This window comes from Malurus melanocephalus, unplaced genomic scaffold, assembly GCF_030028575.1.
Source record: "Malurus melanocephalus ecotype Western Australia unplaced genomic scaffold, MMel_1.1 scaffold_22, whole genome shotgun sequence".
NCBI classification, from domain to species: domain Eukaryota; kingdom Metazoa; phylum Chordata; class Aves; order Passeriformes; family Maluridae; genus Malurus; species Malurus melanocephalus.
Window position 1 is genome coordinate 2,675,069 of NW_026623254.1, and position 26,456 is coordinate 2,701,524.

The 26,456-nt window shown below is 48.2% G+C and overlaps 2 protein-coding genes across 2 annotated transcripts in view; one reads left to right on the top strand and one right to left on the bottom strand.

Moving 5' to 3' along the window:
• Positions 1-4,940, bottom strand: part of LRTM2 (leucine rich repeats and transmembrane domains 2) — a 10,955-nt gene extending 6,015 nt beyond the window's left edge. The window contains exons 1-2 of the mRNA XM_057390051.1: positions 4,425-4,940; positions 147-737 (exon numbers count right to left, since the gene is read on the bottom strand). Of these exons, the coding sequence (XP_057246034.1) occupies positions 147-737; positions 4,425-4,491 (658 nt within the window). The 5' untranslated portion in view covers positions 4,492-4,940. The remainder of the gene's footprint in view (positions 1-146; positions 738-4,424) is intronic.
• Positions 1-26,456, top strand: part of CACNA2D4 (calcium voltage-gated channel auxiliary subunit alpha2delta 4) — a 118,986-nt gene that overhangs the window by 76,203 nt on the left and 16,327 nt on the right. The window contains exons 28-31 of the mRNA XM_057390050.1: positions 21,551-21,612; positions 22,708-22,722; positions 25,106-25,150; positions 26,090-26,152. Coding sequence (XP_057246033.1) covers positions 21,551-21,612; positions 22,708-22,722; positions 25,106-25,150; positions 26,090-26,152 — 185 coding nt within the window. The remainder of the gene's footprint in view (positions 1-21,550; positions 21,613-22,707; positions 22,723-25,105; positions 25,151-26,089; positions 26,153-26,456) is intronic.

The window sequence follows — 26,456 nt, forward strand, 5'->3', positions numbered from 1 at the left end:
TCCTCATGCTCTTTGGCTGAGACCTGTCATTCAGGTCAGCCCGACCTGCCAGTTGCATCTGCTCCTGTTTTTCCCTGCCTGCCTTTGCTTGCCTTTCCGTGGAAGAGCAGCACTCCTCCACTGGCCTCCGCAGCGTGAGCACCTACCTCGGTAGGAGAACCACTCCATCCAGTGCTTGAAGTCTCGGAGGTTGCAGTCGCATTCCCAGGGGTTATCCCCAACTTGGAGTTGCTGCAGGCTGGTTAGAGGCTCGAAGGTCACCCTGTCCAGGCTCTGCAGGCGATTGGACCTGAGAGAGAGCGAGCGGAGAGCAGGCAGATCGTCAAAGATGCCCGAAGGAATCTGGGCCAGGCCGTTGATGGAGAGGTCCAGCTGGCGCAGCAGGGCCGTGTGTTGTAGCAGGTCCTTGTCCAAGGCCCGGATGCTGTTGTTCCTCAGCTGGAGCTCTGTGAGGTTCCCCAGGTCACTGAAGATGTTCTGAGGGAGCTGGTCCAAGAAGTTGTTGGATAGATCCAGCCTCTGTAGAGCAGAGAGGTTGGAAAACACTGCTCCTGGCAGGATGCTGAGTTTGTTGTTGAGAAAGAGGAAGGTCCTGGTGTTTGTGGGGATGTCTGAGGGAATGGAAGAGAGCCCCAAGCCACTACAGTCCACTTCCAGGTTGCCACTRTTACACTTGCAGGAAGAAGGGCAAGCAAAGAAGGACTCAGCAGCACACAGTGACAGCCAGCAGCCAAGCACTGGGAGGTGAAAAGAAGGGAAGAAAGAGGCCATGGATTAGATCAGTGCTTTCCCATCCTCACCCATCACTGACTACAACACAACCCTCACRGCAGGACTCTTCACTGCAATGCCCTGCAGTGTAATGAGTTTCCTCACAGCTACATTCCTTTATGCTGGCCTGCATCCTGACAGCGTAACTTCCCTCTTGGCGTTTTTTTTAAATGAACAAGCAAGTAAATATCCTTCCAGTTTCACACCAAAATCAGAACAGTGAATCCCAGAGGACTTTGCTGACAGATACTGGAGCACTGGTATCTTCAGAGGAGAATGGAGCAGAGTGGTGGGAGGTGTCACCTCTGATAAAGGACAACTCTTTCTTAACAGTCAGGGTAGAAAGAGGAGGGACCAGATATATTTAGGAAGTTCAAATTTTTCAGAAATAGGTATGTTAAAAAGCTTGTAAGAAAAATCAAAATAAAATAACCTACATTTCAGGTGTGCTCCTGCAGTTTGAATCCTAATATTTGTGATAGATAAGACTCAGGTCTAAAACCCTAAATAAGGATATTGTATGGCTACCATATTCACAGTAYGTCGTATAAGCCTTGTGTCCGCTTTTTAATGATTAGATTATATTACAAAGGGATGACCAAGAAAACTGCTAAAAAGTAGCAAGGGGTCCCTAAATCACTGGACACCTGGTACTTTCCATTGCTCTCAAAACAGTTTTTGAATCCCATAGCAATAGTTCCAAAAGTACCTCCTCTGACGGAAATTGCCCACAACAATGAAACAAGGAAAAAAAGTGGAGCTGGTAGTTGAAGAAAGGGATGTCAGGAAAAGGGTTAACACACACCCCCTTCCTCCTGCAGTAGCTCAAAGTTAAGGTCAGACAATCCATAAATCAGCATTTTTTTTAGTGCTGCTCTGGATTCCAGACATGGGTCCAGATCCTGCCAGTGGCACCAGGGCACTAGTTACCAACCTTCCCTCAGAGCCAGTGGCTTTTCAAACTCTCATTTCGGTGACAAAGAAGAATTATCAACAAGAAAGCAAGCTTTGTGCCTCCTGTCATTAGAGGAGTGGGAGTTATGTTTAAGCAGACTATGTAAAACATTTGCATCTTTCATCTTAATACCTTTTGTGGAATTCAGATCACACAATGAATTCCACTATTCTTCAATGTGGGAAGCAAATTCAGCTCCCTCGCAGTTTTTAAGGTGACAAGTTTGAGCATTTGACTAAAACTGAAGCAGGTTTGTCTGTACATCATGCCTGTCCTCTCCCTTTCTCACTTTYCTTCAGAGAAGGCAGTCACTTGGGCTGGAAGAGTCTTTTTAGTGGTGAATGGTAGATAAAGTGAATGCATTTTTTGTCTCACCATTCCTTTCTGAACTGGAAATCAGGTTCTTTTGTCCTGCATTTTTTTCAAAGAACCAACAAGCAGGTGTTTTGCTTCTTAATCCTAAAGGAATTATGAAAGGACTGCCATGAGAGAGGGAGCCATAGGAGCTCCATGCTCTGGAGAAGCTCTATCTAGAGCAATTTTGCAGTCAGCCATGCTCTTCTTCTCTTCCCTTGTGCCACTCTCTAACATTTAATCTGACCCACAGCACATTTTTTTATATTGACTTTGCTTCTGTCAGCATTGTGCCTTCATACTCAAACCCTGTTTTCCTGCATAGGGCAATTTTTGTGTTCCCAGCAATCCTTGTAAGAATTGGCAGATTTGTGGATTGGTAGTTTAAGGAGAACTATCCAGTTTGAATCCTAAGCTATATGACTTTATTAAGGACCACAGGATAAATCTTCAGAGATAATATATCAGTTCTCTCTTATTTCATCCTTCTTTCACAATTCTTCAATAATTTTTTACTATCCTGCGATTGAGATCTCAGGTGTACATCAGCCCAGGCCATGCCAATAAATGTGCTCTTTTAAGGAGAATTATGGATCCTTATGGTGAAATGCAAGACAGATCTTTGCCCTGAGCATCTCTGTGCTTTCTTGTCATGCGAAGGCTGGGGTCCACAGCAGAAATTGCCATGAAAGTACTTGGTAGCCTGTGGACTGACTGGCTGGCTGATACTTATTTCTGTTCAGAATACGTCACACTTTTTGTTGTAGGGAGAGAAGGAAAAGAATGAGAGCTAGAGTGGGGAAGGGAAAGAGCCATGAGTCACTCAAGTGACCCCCGTCTTTTCCTGGATGCTTAACAAAAGCACAGTGTTAATAATAGATTGGCAGCTGTGATGATGAGATAACACTTAGCTGCTTTGTACACCAAGAAAGGCAAGAGCAGCTCGTGTGTAATGCTATACAGGTGGCATTCTGCTCAGRGCTTATCTCTCAGAATGCCTGCTCGCCTCCGGCGCCGACTGGGTGGCTGTGGGGTTCCACCAGTGTGTGTGCTGGCAGTGGCTGGCAGAAACAAAGTCTCAGGCAGCTGGCTGTGGTTATGTTCAGGGAATGGATTTATGCCAAGCTTCTGCAAGCCAAAAATGTCTTGTTGTTACCCATATATTGCTGTATGCTTTTGGAAATATTTTACTAAAATCATACAGGGAAGAGAAAGTCTGATTTCRTTTTCATTTCCCTGCAAGAAGTGCATCTACAAGGATGTGAGCTGGGGCCAGGAAATTCATTGCATTGGTTGGGATGCAGCTCTACAGGAAAGAGAGATGGGGAAGTGATAGACAAAACTTGAAGCTGTCTTCCAGCTCTRCAGAATGAGTAATAAGTGTTTTTGTGTTTGGGGAAGATGAAATTACTTTGTGGGGTGTTTGGTGACTCTAGTAGGTGGCAGAAAGCTGATCCAGGTATATCTGATAAGTCAAGACTCAGTAACATTCATTATAAATAATTTATACAGTCTGGTCTGTGCGGATGGATAAAAAGGTGCCTGTTTTCTGGAGAAGGAAGTAATTCCCCCAGCTTCCTATGGCTACGATTCCCAATGTGATCAAGAGGACAGGAAAAAGGGAAACCACAGCCCCACTTGGTGCCTGGGTATGCAGTAGTGAGGGACACTCTCCAAGTGTTCCCTTTAGTCTACTGTGGTCCCCAGATGCTTCTCTGAGATGCAAATACACTCCCAGAAGCCCCACATCACCCTAGCAGTGCCTGCCCTGCACTCAGGGGTACTGTAGCAGCTGCCCCAGTCCACTGGGAATATGCACAGGCTGAACGTTTACAATTTAATTTGAAAGAGAGCTTCTTTATTTACTTCTTGATTCTCACTACATGTGGCAGTGCCCAGTAGGAGAATTCTGCCTTCACATCCTGCATTTCCTTCTAAAATTTGTTATGACTTTTGCTGTGAAGAGCTGGGAGCATTGCTTAGCAGCCTGTGTATAAACCCCAACCACAGAGAGGAATCTGCAGCTTATAGGATACTGRTTTGAGGAATGTTCGGGGTGGATCTTTGTGCACTGGTGTCTGTCATGCTGTTTCTCACCTGCCAGGCCCACTGGAATTCAGAAGCAATCATCACTCACTGTCCCACTTTAAGCCCATCTTCAGCTTTAGAATATCACTCTCCCTCCCAGCTAGCTTGGCCTCTAAAGGAATCAGGAATTAGTTCAAACATCTCCATTCTTAGCTGTCCCTCTCCCCGCTCTCCCCTGTTCTTAACCCTGATGTGACCTATTTTCTTCCCTGAAAACAGAAATATTGTACTTGGTACCTGAGTAGGCATTACTTACGACAAGCCTCCTGCCACCTCATGAGGAACCTGCTCCTCCACCGGTGGCCAGCACTTGTAGGCAGCATCGTTGTCTTCTCCAGCGTGTCTTCACATCCAACAGCCAGCCTGGCRCACGGCCCCACAGGGAGAAGGAATGACCTTGTAGCCTGCCTGCCAGGTCCTGGAGTGGGAAAGCAGAGCAGASCAGATGAGATTCACTTCTCTGGGTGCAGCGCACGGGGCCGAGCTTGGTTGTCCTTTCCCCTCCCCAACTAGTGCTTTGCCTTTGAGGCATCGGTTCTGTTTTGGAGGAGAAATGGAGGATATTTCAGGAGGCACRGCATGTTGAAGGTGCAACATTAATTCATTTTGAGCCTCTCGGTGCAGAAATAAAACCTGATTCACCTAAGTGCCAGAAAGAAGTTTGTGCTTGAATAGCCTGCTACGGTAGCTACATTTGCCTCATGCTCAAGGTTAACCTGATGAATTGCTAAGGTGACCCTGCCAGGGCAGMAGACTCTGGCTCATTCCTGTCACCTCCACGCAGGCTGATGCCACCTGTGCATCCTCTGCCTGACGCACGGCTCAGGCTCGCTGAGATCTGGGCACCAGCGGCTGCCAAGCCGCTTCTCTCCCCTCTCTCCTCCCCCCACTCCACCACACCCCCCCAATGCCGTATTCCCTACCAGCACTTCCTGTCTGTTTTAAGGTAAAATGGATGTGGTGGCTAGAGCAGCACAGCTTCAGCTTGGGGATTTCCCACTGCAGCAACTGCAGGAGCTGAAGACCGAGCGAGCCTCGGAGGAGAAGGAGAAGGAAGGACCTGAGGCGGGGGAGACTGAGTGGGAGTGTTGAAAAGAGACGAATTGCATCTTAATTAGTAGAAGCAAAAATCCTCAGTCTAATTAGAAACCCAAAGACCATAAACTCTCCCCTGACAATAAGTGACTGACAACAGGTTTCAACTTCCCTCCCGCTTCCCTTTTGGATACAAGGAGGCAGGAAAAATGAAAACACCACGAACCCTTCTGTCCCCCTGCGTACTCTCTGACGTGMCACCCACAGTCGCAGCAGCAGTTAGATGGACACATTTCAAGCAGAGTACAGAAATAAGCCCTTCTCCATCCCCTCTGAGGGGCTCTGACAATATCCACAGTGGCTATTTTAGCTGGGTGCTGCACTGCCACCCGGACACTCTCCCCACACATGTGCCAGGTGCCTACCCTCCCCCAGGCTCCCAGGACTGATTTATTTTCGATGTAAACCGCCAGGAAATATTTAAATTAGCATTTTGATGAAAATTACGAACAGGTTCAGTGCCTGGACTAGTACATTTGCAAAGCTATTTAGATCATTTACCTAAATGCCARTGCACCAAATACCTCTCATGATACTGAAACCAATTCAACCTTCATCCRCTGCAGCCCCCCACTCCCCAAATTGAGCTGGAGCCCTTTCCCTGCAGTCCCCACTCAAGGAGAAGCTGCAACAAATAGCTGTCCCCATTTGGTGCTTGCACTCGACCTGACAGAGGAGACTTTCAGCCTCCCCCATAGAAACAACTGCATCCGAAATACCACCCCTGAAGCCTCCTGTCCCCGCCTGTCCTTATCGAAAAGGAGGATGAAAAGCTGCAAGCACTTACCTGGAGGGTTTCAGCCTGCAGCCACTTCCACCCGACTCCCCGGACACTGCCCAATTACAGCCTCTTCCTTCCCTCTCCCTCCTTGACTTTCACTCCCCAGCAGCAGGCTTTCCGTGTGCTCTATTTAACTCCCTACAGCACTGGAATAAACGGCAGAGTTAAGCTGACAGCCACAGAGCCTTATCTGCCTGCTGGATAGCGCGAGTCGATCAGCTCCAAATCCTGTTGCCGAATGATCACGTCCTTGCTCTCAGCATCAGGGGCAGCCGCCTGCCATGCTCTGCCTTTCCCTCTTCCCCACCTTCACTCCATCTAACTTTGTCAGGGTTATAGATAGCTCTGTTCCTTGTGCTCTTGCCTTTTGGCTCTGTTTTGTAACACCCCATCTGTATCAGCTGGCTTGGTTCCAATTAGGGGGTCTAAGCAAATTTGTTTAAAAAAAAGAAAAAAACATAAAACCAGCTTTCTTGGGGGCTTTGTGACATGGTTTTCCCCCGCAGTGTCCCCTCAGCCCAGGCTCCTACTCAGGCCGTGCTCTGGTGYCTCTCCCACCATGCTCTGTGCAATTCATCCACGCCGTCCCCAGGCAATGGTGGAGGGCCAAGGGCAGGACTGGCACACCCCCTGGGCATGAGGATGGGGACAGGGTCATGGTTACTACCCCTGGCTCCTTCTGCTCTGGCAAGGCAAATCCAGCTCTTGCACTCATTTCTGGTACCTCACGGGCGCCTCTTTCCCTCAGGCRGCACCAAGGCTCAAGCAGAGAGTGCAGGGTGGGAGGAGCAGCCATGTATAAATAAGCCTTTTCCCTATGTTTAGAATTTATTACAGTGCATAGTGATTAACACCTGTTCAGGCTTTAATGCTGTCTCCTGCGCTGCAACATGCACAAAGATGGAAGGGCCTTGATAAACCCAAGATTATTTTAAAGCATKTCACATATATGCCACCACTCCCCACTCCATAGATAGCAGCCACCCTGTGTGCACTTGTACACGTGTTTCCAAGACTTTAWAAGCAGCTACCTTCATGTACAAATKCACAGAGTCACCCATCTAGCTTACATTTACAAACGTGCACACAGAGCTGGGCTTGCACATGTGCCAGGGACTCTTCTGTAACCCATATTTATCAGCCTCCATGTCTTCCACAGAACTGCCTGCTTCCCAAAGCATACCATATGCCCAGGTGRCAGAGCAGTAGATTTGGAATAGGTAGAGGTTCTTGGCTGCTGAAGGGTGAGGGTCAATGTGCCTCTGCATTTATACCTTRAAGAAGTATGTTCATGGAGAAATTTTAATTCCAAGGATCCAGAAAAAAAMCAGTTTCTCCTACGCATCTACTGTCCATAAGCACATTATAGCCTTAGTGATTAATATTCCACAGTCAGGAGAGAGCAAGGAGGCAGAAAGGATTTTTAAGAGTTTCTTTTTTAAAGGTTTCCTCTGACTTGTCTTGAATTCTGACTTAATTAGCAGTTTTCTTGTGGTCCAAGAGGTGCCTTCTGCTCCGCAGAGCACCAGGCCAACTGCACTCATTGCCAGTGCAGCACCGGGAATGCRTTATCTTGAGGCAAATAGCACCTGCCCACACCTCAAGCCTCTCCAGTGCARCACCAGATCTGTCTGGATGCTTTCAGCCTGACAGCCATGGATTTTTCCAGCAGTGAGCACTCTTCCAGACATAGGAGTGCTCCCTGTATGCTCCCAATTCAACAAGAGAGGCACCGTGCCATCTGTTCTGAATTTGCCTGGCATTGTTTGAGTTTGGGGGCCCAAGGCTGATCAGCATTGCTGGAGCTCTGAGTGCTCTGGAGTCACCCAAGGGCTCCACAAGCCAGGCATTAGTCTTTCTCATGGGCTTTCTAGATGGTTCCTTCTCCCTAGAGCAATCTGTCAACTGAATTCCCTGTGATCCATGGRGCACATTGTCCAGAGCGTTTTTCCATGTGCTTGTAGGTGAATGTCTTTCCAGATTCTGGAGAAAACAGAGTAGCCTGTGAGGCTGGTGATGGCCTTTTCTTATTACTGTTTCAAATAGGACAGTGAAAGACAACTTTTTTAGTTTTAGCTCAAAGCAACAAAATGTAATCATCCATTTCTGGCCCATGGGCCCCACTGGCCAAAAATACACTGAGCTGGAGTGCCACTTGGACATTTGGCCTGCTGTCAGACTCTAGAGGACTCTCTAATGAGGATTCCCCTAATTAGACTGAACAGCAAACTTTACTGCTGGGGGCAGGGGGAGGGAAAGACATGGAGGGTGCAGAGGGGATTGTAATGACACTGCAGCACTTGCCAGGGCCTGAAAGCTATAGCAGGCACTATCCCTGCCTTGTGCTTCCTTCTGTCTGCCCAGACACCAGTAACGTGTGCAGTTTCATTCTGAAGTCTTAGCTTTTGTAGCTTGGGTGCTGTCCCAAGGAGCATGCAAGGMGATCGGGGAGGGTTTCAGTTTACTGTATCCACATAGTGGCTTAGTAACTCTGCCCAGTTGTGTATCACCTTCTATCCAAAGCTTGCCGTGTACTCTGTGGCCCTCGGCTCTTACAGTTGTGGGTGGTGTTATTTTCTATTTAATGACCCCCAGAAGTAAGGCTGAGGTAAGAGCCAGTAGTGCCTCTGCTCTAGGTCGGTGGMTAAATCTCTCCCATTCTCCAGACAACAATGCTGAGGCTAGAGATGCAGGTGACTGTGTCACTGGCATGAGACACTGTCAGAACCAGAGCCCAGCAACCTCTGTCTCTGATTATCTCTCCAAGTCCTTTGCACTAACCCTTGGATCATGTCTGAGGGATCAGACTCCGTTAACAGCCTGGCTTATGAGCATTGGCAGGGCATGTGGGTGACCTATATTACAGAAGGGTGGGTAGCAGAGACTGCAACAGATGCCAGCAATAAATTATCAGAAAGTATGCACAGCCTTTCAACCCTCCCCCACACTCTCCTTGGTGGCAAAGTCCCTTTCCCCTTTCCAATGCTGAATTGCTTCAGCCTTTATCAGAAAAGCAGCAGCATGAGGGAGGGCATGGAGGACGCTTTAAGGAGATTATCTTCTTTCCTTCCTCTTTCCCTGCTGCTTTTAGGATTCATGTTTTATTGCTGTCACCCCATTATGGAGGAGGACAGTGGTACCCCAGCATTTAGTGACTAAAGCATGTTGTTCTGTGCATGTTCCTTCATCTGCCCTTCGGGGGTCCAGTGACAGACAGCAGGGACACATCRTCTCCGTGGCCTGACTACTACATCACAAGTGAGTTGAGATGTCATGGACACCATGCCCATTCTTGGTCCCCCGACAGACCTGTTAATTGTGCAAATTATTGATCACAAGAGGTCACATTGACTCTTCATTCATCTTCTCTTTGGAATGCAAAAGCACTCAGAGGTGGCAGAGAAGCTGGTGTGTGTCACTGTCCAGTGAACTTCCAAGCTGAAGAGCTGGGGGCTTCATTTGCAGCACTTGCTGATTTATTAACATGTGTGTTCAAGATTCATTASTGTTGTGCTGTCACAATCAATGGAAAGCACATTTTAAATTCGTACGAGAAACCCAGCTGCAGAAGAAATAGTGCCCTCTGACTTGCAGTGATCAATCACAGCTAAGCAAAACATCTCATACAGAAAGCTGTAAAGTAGAAAAAGTGCAAAACCCACTTGGTCTTGTAAGGGACTCTGCCACATTCCTGGCCTCATGTGAATAAAAACTTCACCATTTTCTCTGTGATGTGAACAGGTCAAAAAGCTTCTGATTTTTGGATTGGCAATGTGTAGGCACCTCTGAAAGGCAAGTGTGTTGATGGTAAAAAATGKTTCCTCCCCAGGACCCTTCAAGAAAGATCAACTTTATCCCCATTTTATGGAGGGGTAAACTATGATGCAGGTAAAACTGGCTGCTGATTTTGGCTGGCTGAAATTTCAGCTGCCTTGCTTTTGATACTTCATCATTAGTCCACRTCAGTTCCCCACTCACTCTGAATTTTCAAAGCTGTCAAGTGCAGCATTTTCATTTGGGCTTATAAATGCTCTCCTGTCCTGCAGAGAATACTTGTAGGCCTTCTCAAAGTTACACAGAATGAAGAAGTTTTGGCCAGGTTTTCCTGAAGTTTCCTGAGAGGCCTGTAGCAAAAAAGGAGGAGAGAAGCCAGTTTGCTTTATTCCTCATTCCATATCTTAAGCAGAAAACACTATTTACATCCCAAGCCTCCCTGACCAATGCACAATAATGAGACTGGGAAATTCTGGAGGAGCTGGAAATACCAAAGGCATAAAGCCTCAGCAAATCCTCTGAGAAATACCCAGCATCTGAAGGGGCGACTGAGAGGGTAGCACTGCTGGGAAGGACCCAGATTGCTGCATAGATGTGGAATTCCTGGGGAAGCTGTGGAAGCAGGTGGAGAGACCAGGATATCCAACCAGGAGTGACAGGAAAGTCCCAGCACACCGAGAGTGCAGCATAGGGAGGAGGCCCAGAGCAGCAGCAGGGGGAGAGCTGAGGGGGCAGTTGACAGGAAGAAATCCAGCCATGTGTGTGCCAGCATCTTCTCCAAGCTTTATTGAACGCGACAGACCACGTGCATGTCTCCTCCCTGCACCACGGAGGCAGCTGAGAAGGGAAGCGGGTGAGGGAGTGGGAGAGGGGCTCTGAGGAGGGACACGTGAGCTGTCTACCCAGTTTCCTCCTCTTTTTTTTTGCCACAGGGTGATGGTTTTGTTCTTCTCACAGTGTTGGCAAAAAATTGGTAACCAAGTGAGATGTGGAGGGGGGTTCTACATGAAGGTTGARATAACATTTTCTGATCCAGCCGGGAACAGTTGGCTGTGGGTGGTGSCTTGTCACCAGCCCTGCCAGTTCTAATCCAGATCCCAGTTTTTCTCTTTCTCTCAGCTGTGGAGTGAAGAGCCTTGTCTACAACTTTAATTTCCTGCAGGGGTTAATCCCATGGTTAGTAGTAGCTCAGGCCCTTAATCCTTTTGCTCRGTCCCTTGACAGAAGGACTGCAGCCACTCCTGACCTGGCAGGTCTGAGGGAGGCACCCTTCTGCTCTACACCCTACAAGCATCCTCCAGCTCACTGGCATTTAAAATGCTGCTCCCTCTTTCCTGGCAAGCCTACCCTGGGGGTGTGGGTGGGTGGTACAACCAGGAAAAGGTTGCAGGCAGAGAAGACAGCTTGGTGGGAGAGTCCTGGTTCTCTGGTCCTCATTTCCGTCACTACTGCACACACAGGTATTTTCTGCACTTCTTGGCTGGACAGTGCTCTGAATCCCAGAATATTGTCTTTCTTATTTTTATTTGGGTGGTTCAGGAAGGAAGTATGGGCCCACATTTTTGAAGAATTCTCTGAGGGCTCAGAAATTTTGGCATGACCCACCCTGGATCTCTTACTTAGAGTCAAAGGATGCAGCAGATCTTCAAGAGGGAAGGTGCCAGCCTGACTGAGATAAGAGATAAATTTACATGCACAGAGTGGTAGATGGAGGTGCATCAATTTAGCAGCAAGATATGAAAATGTAAGTTTTTAATCAATATAAGCTCTGTCCCTGGAGCGCTAGGCCAGATGTCTGTTGAACAGCATGACCAGACTGCCAAATCAAGGGGCTTCCAGATGAATACCAAGAAACCCCTGTTACATCCTATGGGGCTCACTGGCCCTCCTTGTGCTTGACTCCTGTTCCTTTTCTTTCTTCTGGTGAAGACAGTGTGGTGGCRAACTGCTGCCATCCAGGCTGCTGAGTGAGAGAATCCTTCCCCCTTTTGCTCACTCCCCACTGTGTCTGTGCTTCCCTGAATGCCAGACTCCCTGGATGAGACCACCAACTGCAAAGGTAGTGGCCTGTCACTTTGGCAGGTGGAGGAGGAGGACAGAGAGGATGTAGAAGACATTGCAACAAGGGAAGAACTTCACTAAGGTCTCATGAGGCTGTGCCCTGAGTGTGTCCACAAGGGCAGGGACTATCCATGTCTGCACAGTGGTGAGGCAGAGCACAAGATCCTGGCAATAAAAATCCTCTCAGGTCTTATCCTAAGGGGATCAACAACCCAGCACGCACACAGCTCCTGGCAAACCTCTCGAGGAAAGGCTGACTTTCATCATTCCCACACAATGCATTCATACTGGGCTYTGAAGGAGACCTGTCTGCCTTAGTGAGTTGCAGAGACCTGTCTCACTTGGTTGCCACTGTGGCMCAAGGTTGTTGGTGCTGCCTGTAAGAGCCTGGAGCTGTTCTGCTGCCCCATCATCTTCCCAGAGCATCTGGGATCTGGGCTGCTGCCTTCAGCTCCAGAGGTGCCTGTGGATCTCTGGGACACAATTAAGCTTTTTACAAGCTGGGAACACTGCCCATAACTTAACAAGATGTGGTGACARCTCTCACAAGCCAGAGCTCCAGCCAGGATCTTTGGATGCATCTGGGTTAGCACACAGATAACAAACAGAACTTGCCAAGGCTKAGGAAGGTCTTCAAATTTGAGGTGACTTTAGTTTTCTGCAGGGTTTGTAGCCACAGAGGAGATAGGTTTGTGGCGAAGTTCACATCCCATCAAAATCGCTAGATGCAAGTACAGTGGAGAGCAGGACCCACCCTCAGCCCCTCTGCCCCTGCACAGCTACCTCAGAGCAAAACCACAGCAGCACCRCACCCTGCTTTGAACTGGCACTGGAGAGAGTGGAAAGAGAGCTCAAGTGATGAGTACCAACCAAGTTGCCTCTAACAGTTCATCTCCAGACTCAAGATGAGGTCTTATTTTTTTACCCCTTGTATGAGAGTATGGTTCATCGGGAAGGAATCTTTCCAGCCTCCTTGAAATGAGGAGGAGCACTTGAASTGAGGAGGAGCATGGTAGCAGGGGATGTCTTCCAGGAAACAGCCTTTGCTTGCAGTCAGTCAAGAAGTTCTGACTTGTGTGGCCTTGCTGTAAGTTTCAGTCCTTCCTGTRATGGGCGTGGGGCATTGCAGTGCATAAATAATAGACAGTCTCCTGTTACCCCATTCATAAAAAAAAAAAACCAAGACATTTTCATTTTCATTAAAAGAAGAAAAAAGAAATTGCCATGTGATAAAATATGCTATTTGGCTTGCAAAGCCAAGAACTTAAATATGAGATTACACTTGCCCAGCCTTCGTTCACCCACTGCCTTTGCTTACCCAACCAAGTACTTTCTTTTTTCACTGGACCATGTCCCATACTCAGTGCAAAGGACACACGATACTCRGGCTAACAGTGAGGATGTTGTAATAAATAAGGCTGTTTTTATACGGTCAGAATTAAATATTAAACCACAGTTTTGGCAGGAGATCACGGTCTGTACATTCCTAATTTTGCGGGTGCCCAACACGAGACCCTAGGGGCCATTTTGCAGAACTGCTGAACACTCACAGCTGTTTTCCAAAATGCTGGCAGCTTAGCCAGCAAACTGGTACAGTCTCGAGGACTCAATAATACTGAGAGCCAACAAGTCCCAGGCTCTGGCCCTGCACCTGCTGCACCTTTCCTGTGTGGCTAAAGGGGAAGTCTCTTTTCCCTTCWAAAGCAAGGAAAACAACCACTGTCTCTTGCCTCATCAGGAGCATAAATTCTCTATCATCAGCTACAAGGCAAATATAGCAGCTAACATCTTCAGAACACCACAAGACAATGAATAGTGATGTATTGCCTGCAGGGCTTGCTTGTCAGGCAGCAGACAAATAAAACACATTTTGCAGTACCCAAAAAAAAAAAAAAAAAAAATCCAGGCCCCTGCTTCACTCATGGAGCACCATGTAGGCAGTACCCTGAATGAAGCAGCTCATGAAAATACAGCATGTGATCTTAACAGTCATCCTGCAACCCAGTGCAAGTGGCACACTGCCTCTGGTACCAACATTTCCTAACTTTCAACTGCTTGTTTTTGCAATGTGAATAATATATTTCACGTAATCCAACCCCCATGGGTGAAGCAACTTTTCCTTCCATCTCTTGAATCTGGAATTTAACTGGTTTAAAGAAAAAATGTGTATCTTCTTGCTGTTATCATAGCCTCCATCACAGAAAGCTTTTGTGTGAGCCAGCATTTTGGTAAAGCCACAGCAGGAATGTGTGACAAGGTATTTCCCTGCAGCAGGAGGAACATCCCAGAACTCCCACTCCTGCTTCTTTCCACTGAGAACTGGAGTGTGTGCGATGGTGTAGCACACTGAAGCAGCTCCAGCTGGCAGGAGATCCCAGTATGGTCATTTGAGTTATGGTTTGAGGACTGGGACAGTTGTCAAGAAGTGTGAGCAGCTGCTTGTAACCAAACATGGCAAGTGAAGGAAACTGCCTGCTCTGTCTTTTGAATCAGCAACAGGAAAGTGCTGAAGAGTCACTGAAGAACTGCCCAGAAATGCCCTCCCACAGGCTTGAGCCTCTCACTGTTGTCTTCCAGCCTCTGTCACTTCCTGAATGCTCCCATCCAGGTATCTTTATGGCCCTGTGCTGCTGCCAACCCTCCCAGCCCTACTGAGACACAGGTCTGCTTTCATCAGGCTKCTGAGGTGCAGAAGAGCCTAGAAAATCTTTTCTGCATCAGGCTAAAAAGAAGCCAGAGGAAGGGCAGGAAGCTGGAGTAACTCTTGAAGATAGCTGAGTGGAGAGTGCACCTTGCTAGCATGTAACATTCAGTTTGCTGGAGGAAAGGGTAAAGCTGTGATCTGGTATAAAAATTACATAAGAAGGCTTCCCCACTTTGCAAACAGCCCCTTTGCTCAGGATTTACCATAATTCCTCCAAGTGGACAAGATGCACTAACAGAGGCAGCACTGATGTCTGACAGGAAGACAACTCCCGCAAGCCTTTCGCTCATGTGGAATAATTCCCTTGCAAATGTTTTTTGCCCACAGTAGTTAGAGGAAGATCCACCCCCCCCGCCCCTCAACAGACCTGAGCGACAAAGCTCAGAGGAAAAATAATCTGTAATTTTGGAAACGCTTCCTTCTCCTCACTGCTAGAAATGTCCCCTGCTTTGGGACAAATCCTTGTGTGACTTTAGTGGTTCCTTTAAAGTGGTTTCTTTAAAGGGTTTCCTTCTCAAAACCCTGCAATAACAGCTGTTTCAGTCCTTCCCTAAATGAGATCTTAATTTCTGTCTCCATCCTTGAGTGGCAGGTCAGACACCAGCAGCAGAGCAGTGCTGTATCCTGCTCGCTGCCATTCCCAGCAGGTCTGTGCTGGATGTGGCACATTCAGGCTATCTGACAGTCCAGGTGGTGGGCCTGGGGCCCAGCTTGGTCATGACCTGGTGGGAGCAACAGCTTCAAATATCCTCCCTCCCCAAATCGGGAGAGCTCCAGTTTTACAYATTTTACACTCTCTTAATTAGCAGGAGATGCAGGGACAGTAATAAGGTGGTCAGGCAGAGGGAGGAGGAGGGGGCAGGATGCTGTGTGGGATATGTGTGTGCACGTGTCTGTGCATGCGTATGTATGCACACACACAGACACAGGCTAACGCATACATATATACCCCTAGCCACAGTACACTTCACCTYGGCTCATTTGGGACCTCATTCTCACCCTTTCCTCCCAGCCAGGGCTGGAAAAGGCTGTGAAGCTTCTTTGTTCTGTCTTTCACCCACCCCTCTCAGTGCTATGCCTTCTGCCCAAAAGTTCAGAAATCACAGGCTCAGCCTGCAGAGATGCTGAAAGCAACTTGGGGCTTATTTTTGGCTCTACTTGTGATTTGGCATCCTTCACTTCATGTCCTGTGGTCATGTCCGTGAGCACACACACCCACACACTTACAAACATACACTCTCCTCATCCTAATGCTGTACTGAGCACTGAACCTGTTCAATTTTCGTCCATACTTCTCCATTTTAGGTTGTTCATACTAAGACAACTGAGTCCAAAATGATGGCCAGCAAAGTCATCACAAGTCAGGCGAGTGGCACCTCTCATGCTGACCCTCTCTCAGCCCCGAGGAGGGGCAAAAGGCAGGGCTTACCAGGAGCTGCCTGGTACAACAGGGTGACCCCAGCACCRAGCTCTCAGCCTCAAAGCTGCACCTGAGTCGCCTGTGGTGCAAGGGAAGGTGCCGGTGCCATTCTCAGCTGGGAGAAGTTGCTCCCAGCTGCCTGCACTGAAACAGGGCTGGAACCAGTACCAACAACCTCTGCAGCAGGTTTGCCGTTCTGCTTTATGGGGGAAATCGCTGCCCGTCGGTCTCACACAACAGAGACTTGTGCACTGAGCTGTCTGGCAGACAGTGCTGCCCCTGACTGACACTCTCCTCCCCGGGGAAGCCGCTTCCTGGGGGGGCAGCTCCACTCATCTCGCTTAGCTGGGGATGGGGAAAAAACACAAAAGGGAGACGACGTTACTTACCTCTCTCAGGCTGGAATGGACCCTCCTGTGAGAATGGCAGCTCTTCCAGTGAAGCCGGTACAATCCCAAAGCAAATCCAGCAGAAAGTCCCTGTGTTTGCAGCTGTACTCTCGGTGGACCCTAGCTGGCAGGAGCCCTCCCTAGCCAGCCGCTTGCCTCGTGTGCAGGGCAGCRGAGCCACACAGCGAGATGACAGCGTGGGAAAGGGACTGTAATCCTCCGTAAATAATAAATAGGGAGAGAGAGAAAGAGAGAGGGAGGCGGGAGAGGGAGCGACTGTGCGCGGTGAAGTGACAGCTGGGGGTACATCTGCGATGGCAGCAGCACACGCACAGGAACGCGCACAGACAGTGCAGAGGAGTCACCCCGCCAGGCAGGCAGGATCTGCTCCCAAACACCCAGAGGAAGGAGCTCGGGAGGTTTTCATTCCTCTCTGTGCATCCTGGAGAAGGGGCAGTTGCTGTCAGTCCCTCTCTCTCCCTCATCCCGCCCTTGCTGCCATCCCTCTCTGGGTGCCAGGAGAYGAGGGGTTTGAGGAGGGGTGAGGAGATGCCAGAGCGGGAGGAGCTCCCCACAGCCCCTCAGGAGGTAGATTGGTCAGGCACAGGTTACAAGAGAAGGCACCGAACTGAACAATTCCTCCCCTCCCTCCATCTCCCCCCTGCTATGGCTGATGACAATAAACTCARAGAGAAAGGCGTCAGGATGAGAAGGGACGAGCCCTGGCTTTTGTATAGGAGTGAGACGAGAGGCTGAGTGAAGGGAGGCAGCACCAGAGAACCTTGGGGGCTGGGGAGAAAGACACCCTCTTTCCACCAGTGCTCCAGAGACAGTGGGGAGGCAGTGCATCCAACAGAGACTCAGGAAGGTGCCCAGGGTGGGCAGCGCTACTGTGTCTGTTTCCTTAGGGATTCAGGGAAAACTTGAGGGGTGCTGTTAGGGGGTAGTTGGGATGAGGGCAGTGGGTGAAAGAGAGGAGTGTTTGCATTCACAGTTCGTTCCCCTGAACTTTATGCACCGCAGGAAAGGTGCTCAGCCGTAGGTCCGGTGCACGTGTCAGGTGTGGTAACATCCATGCAGTGACAGGCATTCCCTGCCCTCCTTGACACAGCTGCTGGTACAGGGGTGCCGTAAGCACCCAAATCCACCCCACTGCCTCTGCTAGGATTTCCTTTGTGCTCTTCCACAGGCTCCTGTAGCCCTTCCCCCAGAATCACACCCCTATCTTGCCTTTATCCATCTCCCCCCTGCCATGGCTGATGACAATAAATTCAGAGAGATAGCTCACATTTGCAGGATTTACTCTTGCTGATCTACTTAAACTGCCCAGTCTACCCAGGTCCAGTATCATAAACAGGCTGATTTGGGCCTTTTAATTATTTCAATTTTTCTAAGCAAAATTTTTAGGGTACTCAACAAATTTCAAGTTACTGACTCAAGACAGAAAATACTTAGAAATAGGGAATAGAAAATGCAAATGGATGGTGCAGGCATGACTCTTCTGCTGTTCTGGTACCTTACATTTGTATCATGGCTTTTTTTTAGCCTTTGGACCTGATGCCATGAAAACAAGTTGTGAATGGAAAGGTAAACCTTGCTAAGCACTCTGCAGGATGCAGTCTTGAGACTCTTTGTTTTGCCTTTTTGTTGTGCACCAGGCCCAAGAATTAAATCTTGGGGAGAGCTCCTTATAAGAACAACATATGGATAATCAAAGAGAAAAGCCAGAGACTGCAGACAGAAAGAGAGGCAAGCAAAGGATGAGCTAATGACGCAGGCATGCTCAACAGAGGGAAGAACAGGTGGAGGGGAAGGCTCTTATCTCCACGGTGAACAGCAGTGCCCAACTCGAGAGAAAGCCCGCTGCAGCCATGGSTTTGTAGGCAGGGTGGGAAGCTGCTTTGCCTGCTGGCAGGAAGCCATGCCCAGCTTGGGGTAGCATGTCAACAAGGTGAAGCACTGTCTGCCTATGCGAGGCGTTCAGCACCACTTGTCCTCCTGTATTGTTGCATTGCTGGGATGCTGCAGTTGCACAGGTTATTTGCATGAATAAGAATAAAACCATCAGCCATGGTCTCTCTGGAGAAGCTGCCACAGCCACTCATCATTTCATGGACCTCAGCTCTTCCCGCTGATGCAGCRTACCCTTCACCACCAGAGCAAAAGGGCTCATTAACAATCAGTTACACTTTGGAACAAGCACAGAAGAGTTTATTCCAGTTTTTCCCCTCTCCCCTGAGCTATAGCATCATCCTTATCTCAGACTGAATCACTGCTTTCCTCCTTTCTCCTTGACCTCACCAACAGTATGAAGATGCCCAGGTGAATGTTTTTTACTAGCATTGGGTGGGTTGATTGTGGCCTGCTTCTCCTCAGCTCCCATGTCTTACTCAGGTCACCCCGATGTGTGAAAGTTTCTAAGAGTTCTTGCCAGTAGCTGCCACTTTCTGTCCCTGTCATTGGCTACCAGTACAACCCCCCAGGTTTTCTTCTTCATCATGTTGCAGGCAGCTTTGTCCAGGYTGGGTATGTGCTGCTTATGCCTCCTGGGCAGAAGTAAGGATTTACAACCAGGGGCTAAGATCTCTCTGCAGAACAATTTGAGGCCAAATGTTCCCACTGGCAAAAACATGAGCCATTGAGTAAGTCTTCATTRCAAGGTTAGATATGTAAGTACTGACTCCTCTTCATGTCTCACAAAAACTCTGTGTCCTGGGTAATGCTCAGTCCCTTTGATGTGATCAGCTGTGATAAGGGGAATGACTCTTTCTTGAGATGGTTTGGAAGGATGAATTTATTTAAAGCTACATACCAAATCGGGTGCGTGGGCCTCATGGGATTCAGCAGCAACAGAGCCGTTTGCCTTCTGTGATGGAGTGTYGGTTTGTCAGCAGGGGCACCAAGCCAAATCATGCCTGCCATAGCCTTGCTTAAGCTGAGGAATCTTCGCCTGGGCCAGCCTCAGCCCTGTCCCTCCTCCTTTGTTTGCATTCTTAGTCTTGTCTGGTTTGTGCTCTGTGAGGCTTAGAGCAATGCAGCACTACAGAGCCATTCCTTTCCCCCACAGACAGGCAGTCAGATTCAGTTTACAACAGGGAGAGCTGGATGAGAAATGTGCCTTTGATACATGGGATTTGTAAGATGTACCAGCAGTAGGAATGTGGCAAGGACACTGGTTTAAAAGGCAGAGCTGATTCCAGGTGCCAGGGTCTCTGTACATGTGGCAAAAAAATACGCTTTTGCATACTCCAGTTTTAATTCATACCCCTATGAATTAGACCATCAGATCACACTGTTAGCTTAAAAGCACCCACACTGCATGATTCAGATTTAAAGGATCTGTTCCCCCCTTTGAAGCTCCTTCTAATTCAGAGGAAATCTGTAGAAACGGCAACACTTCATCCGCCTGATATTGGTGGTTGTGAAAAAAATGCTCCAAGTCTCCCGCCCTGTATTTCTTTTTCTCCCTCACTTGCGCTTTATATTCTATTTCAAGGTCCTGCTTGAGGCTGTAATTCCTCCAGAGCTCTTGCATACAACTAATTGACCCCAGCCCAGTTGTTCYCCATCACCGTGCCAGGCTGTGCATGACTGCACTAGTTACTGTGTGTGCTTGTGTCTCCATTTGAGACAATGTTTTCAGAGAAAAACATTGCAGGGTAAATGTTTCCTCTGAAGTGAAGAGAAAAAATAGTTTGTTAACAAAACAAGGTGCCCACAGGACACAGATAAAAAAAAAAAAAGGTAACTGTTRGATATTTAAAAGTCCAGGAATGCACGCCACCCCCTTCCCCCACAGCCGCTCAGCACGTGGTGTGGACAAAGGTGGCGGGGGCTCTTGTCCTAGGGAAAAAAACCAAAAGAAAAGTCCATGTGGCTGCTTGGGCAACAGTGGGAACCTGGTGRTAGTCCTCTCCTCACTGTGGATGAAACAGAGGGCTCCGTGTGCTTTTCTGTCACTGGCTTGGCTTCTCTAGAGTCCGGGATGAGACGGAGTGGCATGGCTTGTCCCCGCCRGTTCCCCRGCTGATCAGTGCTTGCCTCCCGGTTTTTCGGACCAAAGCCCCACCGAATTGCTCCAGGAGAAAATCACAGGAGTTGTAGAGGGGGTGGCAGTCCAGGGAGAGCTGTTTGCCCAAGCTCAGAAACCCGAGCTAGCCAAGTGGCAGCAGCATAACTCCTCTGCACTCAGCAAGGTGAGCTCTCCTGCCGCAGCTGAGCTCCCAACAACAACTGGCTGCGTAGCACCCCTGGCTTGTCAACCACCCACACTGCCTTCCCAGCCACCCCTSCCCCTTCTACCGGGTCACGCTTAAAGTCACAAGCACGTTTTGGGCATACAAGCAGATGGAATATAGAAATAGATTGTTRTTATCATAAAATCAAGCCAAGACAGCTTGTAGACAGCCTACCCGGGGACAGCCAGGTTGTCCTGTCACAGAGATCCTGCACCATTCCTTCTCCTGTGGAGCTATGCCTCACTTCAGGAGCATGATGCTGGGAATAGAACAGAAGTTAAACCAAGAAATTAGGACGTACCTCATTAAGAAACAAGCACACACAGGGTTCTGCTTAGCCCACCGTGCACTAGGCTGGGACCAGGTAACAAATCACTATTCATAATCGACACTTTCTGTCAAGTGGCATTCATAATTCCGTGCTTTTGTAGTGGCTTAGGAAAAATCTAAATCTCTGTGGTTCCCCCTTGAGACAGGTGAGTTTTCAAATTAATCCCTTCCTCACTGGCCTACTTTATTTCTGATTGATGCTGTGTGATACAGGAGTTGAGGCTGTGGTGATGAGAAACATCCATTCTGGCCAGGCAAATCTGAAAAAGACAAAGATGAAAACTCATGCTACCCTGAGGGGCTTTGGAGGATTTTTTGTTGTTGTTGTTAGTTTGYTTTAGCTTCATAGTGTTTAGTGTGAGGGAAATCTCAGTACCTCAGCACAGTCAGTGCCCCTTTTTTCTCTCCCTTATTGAACCTCTGACTCTCACTTGGCAGTCTGACTCAGTGCCTATCATTCACACTTGGAAGCAGGTTGCAATTGTGATTTCCATCCTGTCACCTTGGGCGAATATTTACTCCTCTTTTCCTAACTTGTATTTGTCTTTCATGTTCCTCTTTTGATCCTTCCCTCTTTTTGTTTCCTGTAGCGGTGGGTGTGCAAATTAAGCTGGATTTGCTCCAACGCAAGTTTTGGATGGCCATGCAACAGGTAGGATCATCAGCAATCATGCAGAGCGACAATTTAATGCTCTTTGTCACCAAGGTCGATTCTATGTTACATCACATACGATGGCATTTTAATGAGGGCTTTTGTGAAATTCATATTAAAAGATTTATGAAGTAGATTAGTTTGAAGTCACACATTCCTGTAATCCTTTGACAGCACTAATGCTATGTGAGCCATGAGTCTGTTCTGCAGATGCTGTGGTGACAGTGTCAGCATCCTGGCCTGGCATTAGCTCTGCTGCATATGACACATTTAATTGTGGAAATATGTTTGTGCTCATTCAGCCTTTCAGAAACCTCATGGAAATCTGCAATTTTGGGCACACAGAAAAAGAATCTTCTGCCTTCCCTTATCATCTTGATAATGATAACAAAATGCTACCAGCTTGCCAAAATAAAAATTATTTGCTCTGGGAATAAGCTTTTGGTGTTGTCCTAATTTTAGACACTTGCTGGACAGAGAGAGAAGTGGAATAATTAAAGTAACTCCCCTGGTCTGAGGAGAAGGAAAAAGGCAACACCTTTTCCTTACCACCCTGGGGCTTTCTCCCCAGGCTTTGCTTTCAGTGGGGTCTGCTGGAGGGGTGAGAGTGACAGGACTATGACAGCATCCAGTAGAAGTGGATCTCTGCTGTCAGGAGAGGCAACATCTCTGACTGAGATGACAGAGAAGATAGGAGGGCAGGAAGCTGCTCTATAGTGGCAGGAGCATCCCCACAGGTGGGAGATCATAAACCTAACCTGAGCTAAAAGGATTTCTGCAAAGCACATGAGCACATCCTGAAACATTAACAGAGAGCTTCATTTTAAAAAAAACATGCTGAGGGCCATGCCCAGACAGTTCTCACACAAACAAGYCCTCATGGGTGTTAAGTGTTATTGAAGCAGGTGAGAGAGGCCTGTGTGCCAAGTGCCTGGGAGCTGTGGGCCTGGTAGGTGCTGGTGTGAAAAAAAGCTCCATGTGGGTTCCSGGGATGTGACCGCCCTTTAACAGAGGAATGACTAACAGATTTTGTTTGCTCTCTCTCGTGCTTCACTGATGCCATGCTGCTCTGGATGTCCATGCTGTGCCTCCCAGCCCAATGACAGTGATGTAAGTAGACAAAAGCTGGGTTCAGGGAGGCATCCTGGCGTGCCTCGCTGCAGCTTGGCTTCATAATTGTGTCATTTGTTTGCCAGATATTATAGGCACTGTCCCTTGTCTGTAGTCACTGGAGAGGGTCCAAAGCCTGTCACAGGCTGTGTTTGTCTTCACAGTAATTAAGTGTCTTTGGCAAAGCTCAAAGTGCTCTGGGTCACAGGGACCTGACCAACAGCAGGAGGATGCTGTGAGGTAGGCTGGCCTCTGAGGASGGAGCTGTGCCCATGAAGCAGCAGATGTGGGCTCAGAGCAACCAGGGAGCACAGATTCACTGTTGCCCCCACCTTAGGGGCTCCCTGCAAGCTGCCAGTGCTCTCAAACCAGGATCCTCACTGGAACAGCAGCCAGCCCAGCACCAGCCACKGCTGGAACTTCTCCAGGTCTAGAAGTGCAGTGGCAGTGAGGCTCAGTCCTCACACTGCTGAGGAAGATGTGTGAGACACGGGCCCTTCTTGTGGAAAACCACTGTGGTTCACCTGGGTTTCTGTTCTGATTTCTGAACCCTGGGCTCTGTTTTCATTATCCTCCAAGCAACAGTGGTTTGTTGTGAYCATGTTTCTCTGCTGACCAAAGGAAGGAACCTGCCAGAGTGAAGTGCAAGGCCACCTCTAGGAATACATCCAGGGAAGCAAAATAACCACGTGCTACGTAGTGGTGAGGCAGGGATGAGAAGGTGCTTGCAACTGTAGATAAAGGAATTTTTTTAAACCATCATCCCTAGAGCCAGCTGGATTCCGAGTGACATGTGGTAGTGCAAAGCTGTGGGGCTTGAAACAAACTCAGGCATCTCCAAACCTCCTCTGAAGCTGAGCAGAGGGATAGAAAACTGGTTTGTTCTGCAAAATTCAAGAGGAGAAACAAATTCTAACTGAAAATTATGGTCTTGTTGTGGTCTGGAATGGTTGATTTACCTCTTGTTACTGAGAATCACACAGAAGGGGGGTTGGATTTTATGTCTAAGGGTTTTGAGAAAATAGTGGGTAGCTGGCTGACAGCAGACCGGCTATGTGCTATGTCAGTGTCCTTCCCTGACCCCAGAAAACCTCTGGCAGGAAGGGGACTCCATGCACAGAAATGGCAACACCGTGTCAGCTTTCTTCCCTCTGCTACTGGAGAAAATGGAATTAAAAAATAACACAAAGAGACAGACACATGCAGCCACAGCAAACTCTGAACAATTATGAAATCAATAAGCACCTGAAGGGCTTTGTTACTCACCACTTAACCCCTCATGTCCCCACCCAGTTCAGTGTTGTGAAACACATGTCAAGTCCAGTACGCAGAAATTCTAAATGAAAGAAATGGATGGTGCCTTGGGCTACATGAGCACCATTCACATCCTATTTTATCATTAGCTGTCTGAAGCATAAAGAAACCAACAGCAACAACAAAATAAATCCCTGCCTGAAAAGAGCCCTGATCTAAAATACCATGCTATGTTTTTAGTCCAGATACTGACAGATGCTGATATGCATGCTTTTTTCTCCCTGATGCACAATAAACCTTTGCTTTCAGCCTTTCTTTCCAAGTGCCAACTCTGCTTGAAGTGCACAGGTCTTGCTGGAAGCATGTCAGGCGGCAGGTGCAGGATCTGAGCCCTCAGGAAAGGGGATGTTGCTCATAGAGGCAGGAGTTTGAGTGTCTGACCTGGGCCGTGATAGCTGTGCATGCTGTCAAGCTTGCCCTGATGGAAATGCCAGCTGAATTGCAGAGCTTTCTGGGGTACTGCTATGGAAACCTTTACCTCAGCAGTCCCAAGGGGGAGACAGTAAGATGAGCTCATGGACACACTCAGTGCAGGTAGCTCTGTGTGCAGCTGCAGGTTGAGCTCTGGGCACCAGGAGCCCCAGGCAAGAGGCTGTGAACTGGCATTGACCCTTTGCACAACAAAGGGCACCACGGGGACATGTGGGACAGCCAGGCGTGCAGCCACCTGGAGACACAGCAGGAGCAGATGTCTCATCAGGATGACCCCAGACGATCACACACATAGACCATGAGGGTATAAAAGCCCGATTYCCTTTGTTCAGGGTCCCTCTTCAGAGGCAGCAGCTTGAGCTGCTATTGTCTTACTGCACCGTGAATAAATTGCTTTATTCTGGGTGCCTGAGACTCTGTTATGGGAAACCTGGAGCTGAAGCAGTAAGGAAACCTGTCTGGCTGTGCCAGTGTGGAGGTGTGGGGAGTGGAGAGGGGACMCGTGGAGTCATTGGAGCCGCTGCTGCAAAGGGGAGAGACACTGGTGGTGGGAGTGTGACTGCCAGAGGGGCTCCTGCATGGTCAGACTGGGAAGTTTCCTTAACACCATGGTTAATTCTCTGCTTTCCCTTTCCAGTGCAGTGCCTTGGACGGTGCCTGTCCACTCAGCTGTCAGGATGATGTAAGTTGCCTGGATTTCTTCTCTGTACCTGTGATTGACCACCTGCTCTGTGCAGATCTCTGTCTCCCCAAAGAAGGTATTGCCTGTTGCCTCCTCACAGGAGATTGCAGAGTTGGGATAATTTGTCTCGTACTGTTGAGACAAACCTGCAGTTTAGGTCTCCCCCTCAGCTGGGTCAGGACAGAGACATTGGGATCACAGCCAGTGACTCTAAGGAAAGTCCATCTCCTCTGTCTCCTTGGCATCCCAGATCTTCCAAAGAAAGTGACTATCAGCATGACACGCATGCTGGACACCTCTCTGTTTTTATGCCACTGCTTCAGCCTTGGTCTCATGAATATTTGGGACAGGAGCTCTTCTGCCCTGCAAAGTGAGATCACGAGAGATTTTCTGTTGTATGTTTATGTAGGATTTTCTCTGTTTCCTAGTTTTTCCCTAAGGAAAGGGAGGGTTTTCATCTAAACTCTATTTCTAGACGTAAGGGTTTTCATCTAAACTCTATTTCTCCATGTCCTGCTTTGCAAAATAAGAATAAAATCAGCACTGATACTCAGTGGTGGGGAGAAGGTTATTTCATGAGTAGTTATAAAACTCGGAAATCTGAGTTTGGAAAGCATTAAATACCATATTCTTAAAGAGAAGAGCTCTCCAAATATCACATCTCTTCCTGAAGGATCCTTGCCTTAAGTGTGGCTCACAGCCTGCAAGGCCTGCACAGAGCCCTGGCAAGAGACAATCTCTGTCACAGCTCTTGAACTAAATACCTCAAAATAGAGGCAGAGAGGGAAAAGAATTGTGTAAAACTCATGGTAGCCAGGCTTTGGGGCTTGGCATGGAAATGCCGAGGCTGTTGCCATCATCATAAACCCACACTGCTCCATCCTGAACACAAACAGGGAAAAAGCCATTTTTAATATTCCTTCTCTTTCATCTCTGCAGGTTGTGAATTGCTTCCTCATTGACAACAACGGCTTTATACTTGTTTCCAAAATACCTGAAGAGGTAAGAGAGCATAAGAGAAGGAGGAGAGTGGGGTTTACTTGTTCCTAAATAACCACCAGAGCTGGTTAAAACAAATGAAGTTCAATTGTGTAATAAGGGTGGCTGTGGTGTAATTAAATTCAACTGCGCAGTGAGGGGGAAGCCTCCCAGCAGAGTGACAGCACATCCTARGTGAGGAAGGAGTTTGCAGTGATAAGGAAGGAACTAGTCAAAATATCTTTTTATGAGAAGCAAGGAAATTAAACTCCTTTCCCTTGGCACAGATGCTTTTGAAAGATGATCTGAGACAGTCCCAGAAGGCAGA